Source organism: Aricia agestis, chromosome 8, assembly GCF_905147365.1.
Source record: "Aricia agestis chromosome 8, ilAriAges1.1, whole genome shotgun sequence".
NCBI classification, from domain to species: Eukaryota; Metazoa; Arthropoda; class Insecta; order Lepidoptera; family Lycaenidae; genus Aricia; species Aricia agestis.
In genome coordinates this window covers 7,307,521-7,325,303 of record NC_056413.1, presented here as the reverse complement: position 1 = coordinate 7,325,303, position 17,783 = coordinate 7,307,521, and the positions used below count along the sequence as shown (strand labels likewise).

Sequence of the window (17,783 nt, the reverse complement as noted above, 5' to 3'; positions counted from 1 at the left end):
GACTACGTGAAGAGAGATAAGCTATTTTGTTGCGAAAAAATGTACGATTTCCGTAAAATTCCTAATAATTTACGCGAGCGAAACCGCGCGGGATATCTAGTTTATAATATAAAGTAAGATAAATTTGGCTTGAGAAAGTGAAGAAATTAAAAAGTTACAACATTGCGAACATGTCGCGAACTTTGCGAGTGTGGATGAGTAAATTTGGCAGAATGCGCGATCCGCGGCGCGCTGTCGCGCGCGAGTGTGGATCGGCAGTAAAAAAGTATAGGTAGACTATAGGCTGAGCATAAATTGATTTTTGAAAAAAAAAATAGAAAGATTTGGGAAAGATCAGATCCTGGTAGACCCATAAACTTAAATATAAGTTTATGGGTAGACCTATCATGTATATTATAGTTAACATTGACTCCAGACTTACCTTCACGTCTCAGTTCGATGTAATGATAAAGAAAGCTGCTAAAATGTTAGGGTTTCTTAAGCGTAACTCTAAAGATTTTAAACTTCCAGAAACCAAGATATTACTTTATAATAGCCTAGTGCGTAGCATCCTGGAGTTTGGCAGCGTAGTCTGGAGCCCTTCCTACGAAACGCACTCGCAAAAGGATTGAGACAATTCAGAGAGCCTTTACTAGACACCTGGCCTTTGCTACCCCACATATTAATAACAGACTCTCATATGACGAAAGACTATCAGTTTTGAAAATGAACAAGCTTTCCGAGCGCAGACGTATGCTAGATGTTGTATTTCTTCGAGACATAGCGACTGGTACCACACCTTCTCAGGATCTGTTAGAGTCAGTCGAACTTGCAGTAGGTATCTAGAATTCATGCAAGAACAAGGCGGAAACCATTTTTCAGCACTCCAGACATAAGGCAAGAACAATCCTATTAACAGAATTGCTACGACTTATAACGAATGGCATAAAATTTTCGATTTAGACATATATCATGACCACTCAATATCAATAAAGAAAAAAATGTTACATTCATTATTATAACAGCAATCCGAAGCCATACAATTTTAAGAGGAGTCCACACCGCCCTTTTTTCCATACAAACGTTGTCCCCTGTTTCCTCCCTGGATAATGCTAGTAGAGTTAAAAAAAATTCCTGAATATCTACGGCTACTAATACAATGTCCCTATGTTTTCTTTTTTTTTCATAATTTAATTATTAAATAAGATATGAACGTTCAAAAAACCAAAAAATGGCCAGATTTTCCGCTGTGTTCAAACGTCCAGAAAACAGATTTGGCTAGATTATACAAAAAAAGCAAAACATAGAAACACAGCTCAAGCCTTTTTTTAATCTTTAATGAAAAAAGTACTTAAATCGGTTAAGTTTTGGAGAAGGAATCAGGGGACAACGAATCGTTGATTTTCTGGATTTTCTGCAGTTGTCTCTATCGCTTTCTGCGGTATAGGTTTGAGGTAAGGGAGACAGCTATAGATATTACACGTACTTTTTTTTCATTTCTCTAGCCCCTGGTGTATCCTCTTAATTTTAATTTTTTATTTTCATTTTGACTTATTAATATTAATTTTTTTTCTCTTAAATTAATTGACCTATTATTATGAATTTACTATTGACTTTACATTGACATTTTATTTATTAATCCGGACATTATATTCTAGGCCTAATATCAATAATATAGTTAAAGTGACATTTTCCATATTTATTTGTTTTTTTTATTTATTATGTATTACTTTTATGTCATTGAATTAAATTATGTACTGTGTAATATAATGCTTCTTTAATTTTTGAATATTTATAAATTAAGAATTAATTGTATACTTAACTTTAATTTAATTTGGTTATAGATGTGTTTTAATAAAATAATGTTGTGCATGTCTGTAATTGATATAAGCACTAAAATGTAGTTATTAATGTAATCAATGTATATCTGTGTGTTTATATTGTTGATATGCCTAATAAATAAATAAATAAATAAATAAAAATAAAATAAATAAAGACGGCAAGAGTCGGCAAGTTTTATTTCGCGGCAAGTTTCGCGGTATTTTTTGTGTCTGTGTCTATGCACATTTAATACAATCTGTGGCCATCTGCCAGTATTCTTGCCATATAAAGATTTATCCGAAAAAGTTGGTATACCAATAGCGTACGAACATATTTCAGGTTTTGTAAAGATTTTGCATAAGTACCTACTTTATAGAGGTATTTAAATTGTCACATTAAGTCATTCTATAAAATTTGAAAGTTATATTTGTTTGACCCAGAATGTGAAAAATAGACTGATTTATATTTTTTTCCACTTACAAAATAGTTTTAAGTCTTTTGGGATAATTTTTCATTGGTGCATCCTATTCATTTAATTATATTATCATCCAGTACATCACATGTGCAGAATGCAGACTGCCGGATTTTTGAGAATAAATTCATTGTTTTAATAAAATATAGCACTTAATTTTATTATAAAAGTACGCAAATCTGGTATTAGTAACTGGCAATACCGTCTGACAGTTACAAAAAGGACATTTTTTTTCAGTTGGTACCTAACGCATTATAATTTGAGATAAAATAATGACGAAGTGTTTTATGGTTTGCCGATACAACATCTTTATACCATAAGAACGGACTGGTGTTAAAAATATATTGTTATAGTGCGTAGATCCACGAAGAGAAAATGTATAGAAGTAAGAAGGACGTCGATAAACACGTGGAAAGTCTGTTGTATAAATTGTCACCAAAAGACGTAAGTACGATAGTAAACGCTCATAGAATTCACTACATATTTCTATTTTTATCACGAGAGAATACAAGTTTGATGATTATTTTCTTTGTAGTTTAAAATTCGAGCTTACTCAATAGCTCGATTATACTACGAGGTCGGCGACTATGGAAGCTGCCAGAAGTATGTGGAACAATATCTGTCACAGAAATCGAGTAATGCAGCCGCCCATAAGCTCCTAGGACTCGCATTTCAAAAGTTAGGACAAAAGGAAAAGGCACTTGAACAATTTAAGATCTCTCTTGACATTGACCCGGCTCAGACGGCGACTATTTTGGATGGTAAGCTGCATATAATTCTTTAAAACCAACTTATTGTGAAACATTAAAAAAATAACCTTTTTCTTCAACTCAAGTTGTTAAACTGAGAAAGTATCTTTAGAAATCATGTATTTACCTTGAACCTTGTTTCTAATGTATGTGTAGTTATTATTATGGCTATTGTTCTTAGATTCATATAAAACAAACCATTGTGATAGGAATATTGGGAAATATTAGGAAGTCGTCTAGTTTCGGAGTGGCTACCAACTGGTCGGCGTAATAGAGGCCGACCCAAGAAAAGGTGGCACGATGAACTAGATGCGTTTTGAGTGGCCAACAACATCACAGGATTGTGAACTTTGGAAAGAAAGAGGGGAGGCCTTTGCCCAGCAGTGGGACACTGTAGGCTGATAATAATAACAATTAGGAAAGAAAAAGCTAGAAAAACTATATTTTTGCTATACCCTACAAATGATTATCCTTGGTTCTTAAAAAGGTTAATATGCAGTTCTTTAATATAGAAACTGAAGATTTAGTTCTAAGGTAATTTTAATGTTGAGATGTTTAATACAATTTTTTTTTTAGTTTGTGAGTTGTTGGCTGATGAAGAGGTTACACTGGAAGTAGGAAGAGCTAAATATTGGTGTGAAAAAGCTGAAGGCACATTTCCTAAGCATCCTATTACATTTCGACTTAAAGAAAGACTTTTATCCCAAGCCAACCCAGATCCAGCGGCTTTAGAAAAATTATTAAAATCAGAATTAGCAGCGCGACCTAAAGATGCTATCCTTCATGCCAGGCTACTCAAGCATTATCTACAAACAAACCAAATCAAAGAGGCATGTGACCATAGCTGCAATGTTGAATTTGACAATAGTTACTTCACCAGCAACTATACATGGTATGAAACATTGACTGAAATCCTAAAATATAATCAAATAAATAAAAATGATTGGATATATCAGCTATTGCTACTGACAGTCAAAGAAAAATTGTGTCATCTTAGCTTAACAGAAGTTCCAAATAGTACATCAAAAAATTTATTACAATGCAGTGATCATTTATTTGATTATGATCAATCCATAAAAATTGTGTCTAAAGCTGGTCCACCATCTGGATATGGCGAATTTCATAGGAATTTGTTGCAACATCATTGTGGACAACTGGCATTCCATGCAGCCACATATTTACTGAAGAAAGCTAACAAAGACCAAATTAGCTTCTCTGATGCTACTAAACATTCAGCACCATTGATGCTGATAGCCTGGCAATCAGAACCCATTGACCTCAAAATGAATTGGCTTAATCATGCTTCCAACCACCAGCAAAAGGCCGCACGTCAATGGTTTTTTGAAGGTTCATATAGGTGCTCCCAAGCTGGTCATTACATACTAGCCAATTTGAACAACAACTTCTTTGATATCGACCAAATATCTCAACTTTCTTCGGGCACTCATTGGCGAGATAAATTATTTGAGAAAATATTTACAAATCATGACCAATTAAGCAAAATGGAATCATCCTTCATAGCATCAGGTGCATTTACTCCACCAGTAGTGAGGCTACCACAGAAATCTGAAGTCCAAAGATATGATGAAAATGCACAAAGAGTTTATCCCAATTCTCTACATCATTTTGTATGGATGCTTCTTAATTACAAGCAAATATCAGAATTTAAATGTACATTATTTGACATGTTAACATCATCAACGACAAGCTGTGGACCGGAAACCTTAAGTAAAATAGACGTTTTAGCATTTCTGTATTGTGCCACTCTCACTTCTGAAAGCAAGAAAGGTCAAAGTCAAAACATAACGAAGGACAAGCCGAACATTCTTCCTGCGAACATTACTCAGCTTCTATGTTCACTGCCACAAATGAAGTGGTGGGACTGTGCTTATAAGCTAAGTCAAAATGAGCTTGGTACAGAGTACACAGACATACGTTCTACATTAAGCAGGGGTATTGAGGTGGTTAGATGTATTGATAATCATGGCTTGGACCCAGAACTTTTGTGTTTACTAGGCAGAATATTTAGCAGTCATGCTAATGCAACTACACCTGCAGAGGAAAAAAGAAGTTTTGAAGAAAGAGCTCTTCTATTTTATTCAGCTGCTTTGCCTCTTTTAGACAAACTTAAATCCAATATAACAGCCAGATCTAACAATAAAAGAATGTTTGATTATGTTCATAAAAATTTGGGTCCAAAGGAATTGAATTATCTTATTGAAGAAAGTAAAATATATGTTGCTATTCATCATTTGAATGATTGTGACTATGAAAAAGTTGTTGATTTACTTTCAGACTTAAAGTCACCTCAGGCGTATTATCATTTAGGTGTAGCATACAAAAAAATTGCCCTTGATGAGAAAAAGCATTCCAAAAGTTCTGATAAGGAATCAAAATATCTTATAATGTTAAGTAAAGCCAAACAATTTGCATACAAAGGATTACATAAAATTAAAGAGACCGAACAGTACCAGTCTACTGCCTTATACACTGACATTCAAACATTAATAGAAGAAACGGAAATACTGTTTAACAAAGCAGATACAGATCTTTCTAACAATGCTCTGTGTGAAAATGAGAGTAAATACTTATCAGATGAATGTGATTCTTTGGCATATGGGGAACCTCTGACTCTCAGAAGTCAGTCAAATACTTATCGCAATGTGAGCTCAACACCAAAGCTTAAAAAGCATAATATCCCAAATTCAGACAACTTTCGTACGGCCATTGATTCTCAAATATTGAATAACAGTCAAGCAGATATGTCACACATTGAACAACTAGAGAAACAAATAAAAATTTTACAACATAGAGATACAACTATAAGTGATTTCATGGAGCAGACCAAGGAATGGTTTCAAGAAAATCGAAAGTTGGGCAACCAAATTATAAGTACTATTAATAATAACATTGAAAACACAACTGAGCAATTCAAACTTTTAAGAATATCTGTTGGACAAGTGAAAGAACAAATTGATGAGTGTAGGAATGAGTGTAAAGATGTTGCAGACCTAAAGAAACAAATTGCTGAATTGAAAAAGGAAGTAAATAAGTTAAAGAAACCTGCCTATGAACAACCTATAGATGATATCTATAATTTGGAGGAAGAGTATCGAAGCAATGAGAATTCGAATTTTGGTACCCAAATTCCGTTTCCACCGCAGCAAGTGATACCACCTTTTGCGCAACGTTTAATGCCTCAATTCCTTCAACAATCTTCTAATCCATATCTTTATGGACAAAACTTTTACAATCTATATAATCAATTTTCCCAGTTCCCGCAAGCTCCTACAGTTCCTGGAGCTCAACCAATATTTGACCCCACAAGAACACACATGAATTATTCTTCTGTGTACCCCAATCCAGAACAAATATATTTAGATGCAGCACATTTAGTTCCACCTAATGTAACTGCAACCCCACCTGTACAAACAGTGCCGAGCGCTGCTGCCTCGTCTATAAATCCTCTGTCTCTAGCTCCTGCAACCACAGTCACAACAACAAAATCTTATGCAATGGAGCTTAAAGACATGGGAAAATCTTTGCCTGTTAATGTTGTCATTACTTCATCGGACCCTTTGCCAACATGCACAACTGCACCCCAACCAGTCTTAAGCGTTACAATACCAACAAAGCACATTAAGGGGAGCCCTCATAATTACCAAATTGCCTTGCCTACAACAATTAATGACGTGAAATTAGTTAAGCCACCTGTGTATACATTCCCTTCATCAGGAAATCTGTCTGGTACAATTCCTTCATCGACATCTGTTTCTTCAATATTGAGCCAAAAACCCATATTTATGACCAATCAGTTGAAGACCACAAGTATACAAGATACGAGTGCCAAGGTTATTGAAAATGTATTTTCTTTGTCCTCACCAAATACAAGCCTTAACAAATCGAGGACACTTTCTGAAAAAAGTAATACATCAATTGAAAATTATGATCCTTGTCCTGACTTCAAACCAATAATACCATTGCCAGCAGAAGTTAAGGTTACCACAGGAGAAGAGGACGAAGAAGTAATATTTAAAGCTCGAGCAAAGCTCTTTAGATTTACAGATAAACAATGGAAGGAAAGAGGAATTGGAGAAATGAAATTGCTTAAGCACAAAATAACTGGAAAAGTTCGTGTTCTTATGAGAAGAGAACAAATCCATAAGATTTGTGCCAATCACGTTATATTACATGAAATGGAAATAAAGCCTATGAAAAACGAAACTAAGGCTTACTTTTGGTGCGCAAATGATTTTGCCGAAGAAACTGTAATATTAGAAAAATTCTGCATTCGGTTTAAAACCGCGGATATAGCAAAAGATTTTTATGAGACCTTTGAAAAAGCACGACAAGCAGCTGCTAATAATGCAAACAAAGATGTTACTGATAGTAAAAGAGACGTATTAGCTAAACCTACATCTACAATTAAAGACAACATTGAAAAATCAGAATCAAATAAAACAGTAGTTGGTGGTTTTACCTTCTCTTCAACGCCAACGTTCAAGCCACAAAACAGTGACCAAAATTCGAGTAAAACATTTCAAACTCCTGAAAGTAAAGTCAATGTTTTTAGTGGCATAACCTTTAAAACGAATAATTCGTCCTTACAAAACGTTTTTACTACTTCTAGCACTTCAACAGAATCTAAAAAACCAATAGACAACAATGTTAGCACTGTTAACAAATTAAATAGTTCTGACACGGTAGAAGAATATGAACCTAGCGTTGATTTTAAACCTGTAGTACCTTTGCCAGCTTTAATTGATCAAAAGACAGGAGAAGAAGAAGAAAATATTGTTTTTGAGCATAGGGCTAAATTATTGCGATTCGATACTGCTACCAAGGAATGGAAAGAACGAGGACTTGGTAACATAAAAATTCTTGAGCATAAAGTAAACAAAAAAGTCCGTTTGTTGATGAGAAGAGAACAGATAATGAAAATATGCTGTAATCATGTTGTTACAAAAGAAATGAATTTCCAAAAAATGCCCAACATGGATAAAGCAGTTACTTGGTGCGCAAAAGATTTTTCAGATGGAGAGTTAGTTGGAGAAACTTTCTGTTTGCGGTTTAAAACTGTTCAAGCATGTGATGATTTCATAAACGCAGTTAAAAATGCTCAATTTAGGAGCGGTGATGGAGCAAAAGCAGCTAAAGAAGAAGAAAATGCTGCCAAAGTTGCAGCATCAACTTGTGAGCCTCTAACATCGCAGAGCTCCGTGAGTAATGTAAGTAATTGGGGTGATAAATTTAAACCTAAAGCTGATTCTTGGGAGTGCAGTGTATGTATGATACGTAATGATGCTTCTAAAGATAACTGTAGTGCGTGTAGCACTCCTAAAGACCCTAAAAGCTCAGAAAAATCCAAGGCAACTAATGAAAACACAGTATCAAAGTTTAATTTTGGCATAAAACCAAGTAATGACAATACACCGAATGTGATTCCCAAATGGGGTGATCAGTTTAAGCCAAAAGAGGGTACCTGGGAATGTCAACAATGTTTGGTAAGAAACGATGGAAATATAGATACTTGTAGTGCTTGCAATAGTCCAAAGGATCCTTTAAAAGTTAAAAATGAATCAAAATCATTATTCAGCAATATATCCGGGCCTAAATTTTCATTTGGAATACCGCCAGATGCTAATAATACCCCATCAAAAGACCCAAAAACAGGAACATTTTTTGGAACACAGACAAACCAAAAGTTTTCATTTGGAATACCTCAAAGTACACCAGCTAGTCCTGCCCAACAAACAAATGGAAACATATCAGTTGGTGATAAAGAAACTCAAAGAAAGCCAGCTTTACTAGAGACACCTAAAGGTATTAAACCTATTATGGAGACAACAAAAGTTACTCCCTTTGGTGAAAATAAGGGAGCTTTTGATTTTTCATTTACTCCTAAAACTTCATCAAAAGGTAAAAGTCCAGCAAAGACCCCCGCAACAGATAAAGATGACGATAGTGAAAATGAATATGCATCAGAAGATGAAGGACACCATATTCATTTCAGCCCTGTGATTTTGGTGCCAGATAAGGTAAATCCATAATTAGTTTATTATACCCTTACCCTTAGGCTGCATTTCCTACGGCGCTGAGCTAAGCCGTGTTGCGAGGAATGTGAAATACAATATTTTCATTTGCCGGAACTTGCTCAACGTGGATTGCGTTGAGCAAGTTGAGCAACTTAGCATAGCTCTGGCAGAAACGCAGCTTTTATTTTTTCTGGAAAATACCTGCAATAAACATTGTATGTATACCTACATTGAATAAGTACTTCGTTTTAATTTGTCATATTTATTTATTTTAAACCAATTTCAGATTCAAGTTGTAACTGGAGAAGAAGACGAGGAAGTTATTTATGCTCATAGAGCTAAATTGTACATATTTGCTACAGGAGAATGGAAGGAGAGAGGAATTGGCACTGTGAAAATATTGAAACATAAAAATACTGGAAAACTAAGGTAAACAAGCTTGGAAGTATAATTAATAATTGAATTAATTTCTTTTCACTTTTTAGTTGCATAAATTATAAGCATAATATTATTTGTGACTACTAATCTTACATTGTTTCAGGGTACTTATGCGACGTGAACAAGTTTTTAAGATTTGCCTCAACCATAGCTTGACCCCAGACATATTATATAAAGAAAAAGATGAGAAAACGTGGATATTTGCAGCAAATGATTTTAGTGACGAAGAACTAGTCATGTCGAAGTTCTGTCTTAGATTCAGTAATAAGGCAATAGCACAGGAATTTAAAATTGCTGTTGATAACGCACTAGGTAATAATTCGGAAGTAAAAACTGGTAAAGCAGTTCAAGATTCTGATGATGTAGTATTCGTTTCTGAGATTCAAGCCACTTCAGAAGAAAAGAAAAAAGCCAAAGATCTAATGCTACCTGAAAATTTTTACACATATAAAAACAAATTTCCTTGCCAAGGTTGTCGCGGATGTGAGGATTCCGATAGTAAAACAGACGAAGAAAAAGAATCCTCTACTAAAGGCGACTCCGCCTCAGAACCTAAAATATCATCTACCATTACCCCCTTAAAGGTACCAATGTCAGCTTTCCAAAGTCCAGCTAATTCCATTTATGGTACTCCTACTAACTTAGGAGACAAAACAGTTGACACAACCATATTCCGTACTCCAATGCAATATAACAAAAGCGAAACCTCTTCTGCCAACAGTACAGGAAGTGAAGTTGAAAGTGAATCAACATTTTCTGAGGCTACTGGTATGAGTGGCACATTATTAGGATCTAATAAAAAAGATACTTTAAATACTAAATCTCCATTAACACAACCAAAATTCACATTAGAAAAGTCTGCATTTGGGGAAAGCAAAACGCCAAATGCTGAAGACAAAACCTTACTTAGCAGTCAGAAGCCACTTTTTGGAGAAAACAAACAAACATCAGGAGATAACAATAAATCGATATTCGGAGATAACAAACCTATATTCGGTCAAAATACATCAATTTTTGGACAAAGCAAAGCAATATTTGGAGAAAATAAACCATCATTATTTGGTGACAGTAAACCTATATTTGGTGACAATAAACCCGTATTTAGTGAAAGTAAACCCGTATTTGGCGAAAATAAACCTGTATTTGGTGAAGGTAAACCAGTATTTGGTAATAATAAACCAATATTTGGAGAAAACAAACCAATTTTTGGTGAAAACAAACCCATATTTGGCGAAAACAAACCAATCTTTGGTGAAAACAAGCCAATTTTTGGAGACAACAAACCCTTTGGTGAAAGCAAACCAGTATTTGGCGAAAATAAACCAATATTTGGTGGAAACCAACCAGTATTTGGCGAAAATAAACCAGTTTTTGGTGAAAATAAATCAGTTTTTGGACAAAACAATACTAGTGAATCCAAACAATCCACAGAAGAACCGAAAGCAGTCTTTGGTGGCGCTAAAACAATTTTTGGAGAAAACAAATCAATTTTTGGTGAAACTAAGTCGATATTTGGGGAAAAGTCTGTTTTTGGAGAAAGCAAACCGATTTTTGGTGAAAATAAATCAATTTTTGGAGAAAATAAAACAAATAATTCGGGCACTACGAACAAATTTAATTTTGCTACAAATTCACAAGACGACAAAGTTACTGGATCAACTAATGTATCTATTTTTAACACTACTAACAATCCTGCGAATATATTTAGTGGCGCCGCTCAAAAAACTGCCCTTAACTTCTCAAAGAAAGACGAAAACCAATTGGATTCATCAAAATCTATTTTCGGCGCAACGAATCAATTTTCATTCGGAAGCACACCCGAGCAGAGTAAAATTGAACCCAAAGCTAGCTCTGCAAGTGAGACTAAGAGCACAGAAGCACTACCCCTAAAAGTTGATTCATCGCTAAGCTTCGCGGTATTATCGTCGGGTTCTGAAGGATTCGGAGGAAGTAAGTAAATATTAATATACACTTTAATACTATAAACTAACATGTTATTTGAATATTCTTAACTACTTTTTGGTGAAAATTATTGTACAAATAATCGGCCAAGTGCGAGTCGGACTCGCGCACGAAGGGTTCCGTACAATAGAGTACATAAGAGCAAAATTAGGCCAAAAGTAAAGTACACATAACTAAGGACTTGTTTTTAGTATTTTTTGTTAAAGTGGCAAGAGGTGGCAATTGGCAACAGATATACACAATCTGTGAAAAATTTCAGAATTCTCGTTATAGCGGTTCTTGACTAACAGCCTGGAGACAGACGGACAGACATCAAAGTCTCAGTAATAGGGTCCTGTTTTTACCCTTTGGATACGGAACCCTAAAAAAGAAATAATACAGAAGTCTGTATATTAAAAAATACTAATTTTTGTATTTTCCTTCTCCAGAAAAATCTAACTTCCAGTGGGAAGGGGCGGGTCAACCGCTTTTCGGTGGCGCGCAGAAGCCCGCAGGCGATAAGTCTGCGAATGACAGTGCAGCTGACGAGTCCGCGCCCGCTGCAACAGAAGAAGAGTACGACCCTCATTACGAACCAATTGTTCCCTTACCTGATGAGATCGTCGTAACTACAGGCGAAGAAGATGAGGTCAGTTGATGTCTCTTAGTTTTTTCTTGTAATAGAGTTAGCTTTTCAATATGAAAGTTTATGCTATGCGTAATACAAGTTACGTTGAATTTGCAGTAAATGATGTAGGTTTTTTAATAATTTCCCAGGAAAAACTGTTCAGTCAACGCTGTAAATTATATCGATTTGATGACAAAACAAAGGAATGGAAAGAGAGAGGAGTTGGAGAACTGAAGATACTGTATCATCCTGGAAGGAAAAGCTATAGATTACTTCAGCGAAGAGAACAGGCATGTTATATGAAAATTAACATCATATTCTATTTGTCAAATATTTTTTCTTAAGGGTAATTTGCTTATTTCGTTGGTTACTTATCTTCTTTTTGTTGTTGAACCTATACTCCGCGTCCAAAAAACAAATAATCGTAAGGAAAATTTTAAGAACAGTTTAATGGATTGCTTCCTATATTTACTGGAATAACTACTACATCCATATTTAAAATAAAATAAAATAAGCCTTTATTCAGACACTTACATTTGTTTCTTTTACATTTTATATAAATGTTTATACATTATTTATACATTAATTTTTCTTACTAAATCTGATTGCCTTATGGCAAAGGCCTCCCCTAAACTCTCCCACAATTGTCTATCCATAGCCTTCCTGCTCCATGTTGTACCTGCTATTGCGTTTATCTCATCCTCCCATCTTTTCTTTTGCCTTCCTTGTCTTCTTTTTCCTTCTCGTGGGTACCATAGAGTGACATCTTTGGCCCATTTGTTTTTTCTATTTCTTATAATATGTCCTGTCCACTTCCACTTTAGCCTCTTAACCGTATATGTCACATCTGTTACCCCAGTTTTTGTCCTTATTTCTGTCAGTTTAATTTTTTCTTTTAGTTTGATGCTTAACATACTCCTTTCTATGCTATTCTGACATACCTGTAGGGATTTACGTTGTTTTTCCGTTAATGCCCATGTCTGGCAGCCATATGTCATGCATGGCAATATGCAGGTATTAAAGATTTTCTTCTTGTCTGTCATTGAAAACTGGGGATTTTTCATTATCTCTTTAAACGACCAGTACCTCTTCCAGGCATTGTTTATTCTTAAATCTATTTCTTTCTGTATGTGATCTTCTGGTGAAATTATTTGACCTAAATATGTATATTCGTTTACATATGCTATTGTGTTGTTATTTACCTTTATCTCCTTCTATTCTCCATTGGTCATCAATTTAGTTTTTTCTGTATTCATTGAAAGACCCACTATTTCGTTCTCGTTTGCTAGCTGCTGAATCATAATTTGTAGATTTTCAGATGTTTCTTCAATAATAATTAAATCATCTGCAAATCTTAAATGGTTAAGTTTTTCTCCATTTATATTTATTCCATACTTATCCCAGTCTAACTTCCTAAATACCTGTTCCAGCACGGCCGAGAAGAGCTTAGGCGATAGTGGGTCTCCCTGTCTTACTCCTTTTTCAATTCTGAATTCGTTTTCTACTCTTTCTGTTTGTATCTCAGCTATGGCATTTTTATAAATTTTTCTTATGACCTCTATATATTTTCACATCCATACTTACTAATATTATAATGCGAAAATGTTTCTGTCTGTCTGTGTGCTAACCTATTCACGCCCAAACCAATGAACCAATTTTTATGAAATTTGGTATGGAGATACTTTGAGTCCCGGGAAAGGACATAAGATACTTTTTATTCCGGGAAAATGTACGGTTGTTCAGCATTTGGTGTTATGCTTTCCCCAAATGTTCCCGCGCGATAAACGAATTTTGGCGCAAAGGAGTTGCGAACGTCTCCTAGCTAGGAACTTATAAATACTGTCGCGATGGCAGGTACACAAGCTGGTGCTGAACATGCTGCTGTTCATGGATCTGGAGCTGCTGCCGATGAAGAACTCGGACCGCGCGTGGACGTGGGCGGGCCGCAACTACGCCGACGCCGCCGGCGAACAAGAGACCCTGGCCGTGAGATTCAAGACGCCAGAACTCGCCACCGCCTTCTACGATAAAGTGCAGGAGTGTATACACGTAAGTGCTCTAGGAGCGTTTTCCTTGTCGTACAAAGTGAAAATAATAATTATTATTAGTTGTTATTATGTGTGGCAGCGGCCAGTTTCGTAAACGCTTTTCGCAAGCACTCAACGACGACTACAAGAGCTCGCGGCGGGAACGCCGTGTTGTTCTCACTTGTGCATACTGTTCCCACTTCGTTATGCGCACTCTACACTACTGTAATTAATACTCTAGTTCTTATTTTTTCTATTATAGAAATTACAAGTGGCTGCCGCGGAAGCTATAAGGAAAGAGAAAGAGGAAAAAGAAAGTGAGATGAAGACTGTAACGCCTCTACGTATGCCGAAGCATTTACAGAGCTCGGCGAGGGCGGACGACGCAATCGCAGCTAAGAGTGTGCAGCCATTCGCGGAAACTGAACAAAAACACGAACCCCAGGTGCAGTTCGACCTGAACCAAAGTCAAGAAGACCACGACCAGTATGAGTACGAAAATTACGGCGACGAAGATTATAATGATTATGAGGAGTACGATCACAATGAGAACTCCGATGAGTACTACAATGAGGTCTGTATAAACTTTAACCACCTTAGCTACTAATGTATGCCTGCTAGACTTTGTATGGCATTTCGGAAACGATATATAATTTTGTAATACTTACATACATCTTTACAATTATTAATGTATTGACTTTTGAGGTATTGTCTTGACAATAAGATTACGTTTAAGGCCGGCTATAGATGGACCGCATCTTGCAGTCGAGACCGACTACAAAATGCGGTCGCCGCACGGCGATCTGTAGTTTTCATACTAAATCTCGAGCAGTTCTTGAGCGGTCGGTTCAAATTTTAACGCGACCGCTCACGCGCAGAGCAGTCGGTCACGACTGCAACTTGCGGTCCGTCTATGGCCAGTCTAAGTATAAGACTTACGTCTTGATATTTAATACAATTAAATGAGCATATTTAATTTTTAGGAGGAGGAAGGTGAGATGTACTCGTTCGGTAAATCCGTGCTAGTGCGGAACGGCGTGGAGTCAGTCTGTGATGCGAGCCACATAGAAGTGACGTATGACCAAGAAGCCGGGCTTTCAAAGGTCATCGTAACCGACGCCAACACTGGGGAGATTCTGGCCACTCTACGTATCGAGGTCGATACAGAATTTACGGTAATTATATTCATAATTTAATATAACCATAGGCCAGTAACATCACAAGATCGCGAATTATGAAATAAAAGAGGGGAAGCGTTTGCCCAGCAGTGGGACACAATGGGCCAATAATAATAAATTAATAATCTTTAGAAACATAAATAGTTTGGCAAGCAACATGTTGACGGAATATTACTTGTGTGTCTTATTAAGATTAGAGTAAAATAGAGGTCACTCCATACAAGTCTAAGCCAGAGGACTAAATAGCCAAGCTGGCTATAAGCATATAAGTATGGCCTTATCTATATAATAATAAATGAACACAGTGTATGTTCTGACATGCTCTACGTCAGTGTTATTATTTACTACAGCTGAGCGACAACGTGTGCTCGTGGTCGGGTGTCGACCTCACCACCCACAACCCCGTGGAAACAACCGTCAAGATCGAGTTCAATGATAGCGACAAGGCAATGGAATTCTACGACTATTGTGAAGTAAGAATTAAATATAATCATCTACATTTCTGTTATGTATGTTGTTTTAAATGTGAGTTAATTAATATTAATAACTAATCAAAAATCAAAATCAAAAATATTTCTTTCCAAATAGGTTAACAAAGTTAACTCTTTTAGAACGTCGTGTCTACATGAGGCCTACCACCGGTTCGGGAACTACCCCGCCGAGAAGAACCGGCGTAAGAAACTCGCACGGGGCCACCTTTTGACAAAAAGGTGGAAAATAACAAAGATAGAATAATAAGTTGTTGTAACAAAAAATGTGGTTATCATAAATATAATAAAAGTTTTTTATTTTTTCAGACTAGTAAAGCTGGGACATACACAGTAGAAAATGAATCGTAAGCGACTGTCTACTGCTTTAGTTACGTAAGCTTTCTTTGTTTATATTATTGGAGTGTTAAATTATAGTGCATGATATTAATATGTTTTCCAATTCCCAATTCCAAGATTTTCATGTTATGACACGTTTTGTTTTTAAAACTGTTCAAATTGTATCAATACCTGTAAATACTATTTAATTAGAATGGGCTTGAAAAACTATTAGACTAGAGTATAAGTAAACAAGCTTAAAGACAAAATCGAAAGTTGTGCCACATTTTCTTTTTATTTCATGTCTATAAGACTAAGTTCGTTTTTTTCTGCCTAGGGCTAGTTCTATATTAAGAAAATTTTGTTTTTGTTCATAAAAAAGAAATCAGTCAACACTACCAGTATGATTTTTGTACCTGTCTTCTGTTATAGCAAACTTTAGTATGTAAATTAAGGGAAAATGCTGTTTTCATTCAAAATTATAATAAAAAAGATGAGTCAAATCATGTAATTTACGAGAAATACTTTATATATATATATATATATATATATATATATATATATATATATATATATATATATATATATATATATATATATATATCATGCCACTTATTCATTTTAAGTTTCTTCCAGTTAAACAATTGTTTGTCAAAAATTTTATCAAATTGTAGGTCGTAAAAATGTGCAAAGCATTTTAACATTATCAAAGAATAATTTCTGGATCTCGAACTTTCTTCCGCTGTTCTCAACTTAGTCCAATAAAAATAATATTTCCTAAAATTATTATGTAATATTATTATTATAACAGCTAACTAGGTTGTAATGTGTTGTTATTTTAATGCACAAAGAGATCAGACCAATAGAATGTTTTCCTTTACAAGGAAGTTAATAGTGATGTTTATTATTAATTGTATTTTTTTATATAAATTGGTCAGGTCTTTTTGAATTTAGACTGAAATTATATTATCTTTAGAGTTGTTAAATAGTACTGAATTCATACATAGAAACTTGTTATGTTATTACTTACTACACAGTCCTTGAAGTTTTAGGACTTCTAGTTTTTTTAGTTCACTTGCTAAAAGTCAAGTACTTCTGAGTACCGGTACTTTTAAGTATTTACAATATTTTAAATATTATGTACTTAATCTAACGCAAAAGTAACGAGCCACACTTAAAAATAAAGTATTGCACAATCGACATTGCTTAGATTTTTGAGAAATGTATAATTTTACTTTCAGTTATTATTAGTTCGGTTCACTTATTTACCATGTAAATCGACTTAAGCAACAGATTAATAGAATTTAAAATAATCACATTAAATCTATAGAACCAGAAGTATGAATCCAGTATTATTAAGTTACATTGAAATGAGAAAGGGACATGTTACCTGTTTTTGTAGATAAGTAACGTGTTTAACAAAACATTTTAAAAACGAATTTATCACTTGATTGTCTCCCATTCTCGTTTGAATACGCTTAAAGTAAATTGTGAATCTAATTCAATAAATAACATAGTCAATTCCTGTCTTTTATTGAAACGGTTAATAATTGTACAAATTCTAACTGCCGCACTTAGAGACATTTAATTATGATTAACCTTCAATTTAATGAAGCGTTTGACAGATAATGAATGGGGCTTATATCAAAATCTTTATTTAATTAAAATTTAATAAGTAATTAATATTCGTCTCTGAGTAGTGAGTACGG

The 17,783-nt window shown here is 35.0% G+C and overlaps 1 protein-coding gene across 1 annotated transcript; it reads left to right on the top strand.

Annotated features, from left to right (window-relative positions):
- Window positions 1-2,491: 2,491 nt before the first annotated feature.
- LOC121729502 (E3 SUMO-protein ligase RanBP2-like) lies at window positions 2,492-16,482 on the top strand. The gene is made up of 12 exons (XM_042118025.1): window positions 2,492-2,716; window positions 2,808-3,033; window positions 3,598-9,059; window positions 9,343-9,485; window positions 9,598-11,444; window positions 11,885-12,084; window positions 12,213-12,353; window positions 13,918-14,112; window positions 14,353-14,664; window positions 15,074-15,265; window positions 15,619-15,741; window positions 16,066-16,482. Exons 1-12 carry the CDS (start codon window positions 2,648-2,650, stop codon window positions 16,105-16,107), a joined length of 8,952 nt encoding a protein of 2,983 aa, XP_041973959.1. The 5' UTR covers window positions 2,492-2,647; the 3' UTR covers window positions 16,108-16,482.
- Window positions 16,483-17,783: the final 1,301 nt, after the last annotated feature.

Bases quoted from the DNA above. Each gene is read 5' to 3' on its own strand.
- LOC121729502 (XM_042118025.1), top strand. From the start codon at position 2,648: ATGTATAGAAGTAAGAAGGACGTCGATAAACACGTGGAAAGTCTGTTG. The intron at 11,445-11,884 runs GTAAGTAAATAT...TTCCTTCTCCAG, and splicing joins TTCTGAAGGATTCGGAGGAA to AAAAATCTAACTTCCAGTGG. The intron at 12,354-13,917 runs GCATGTTATATG...TCGCGATGGCAG, and splicing joins TACTTCAGCGAAGAGAACAG to GTACACAAGCTGGTGCTGAA.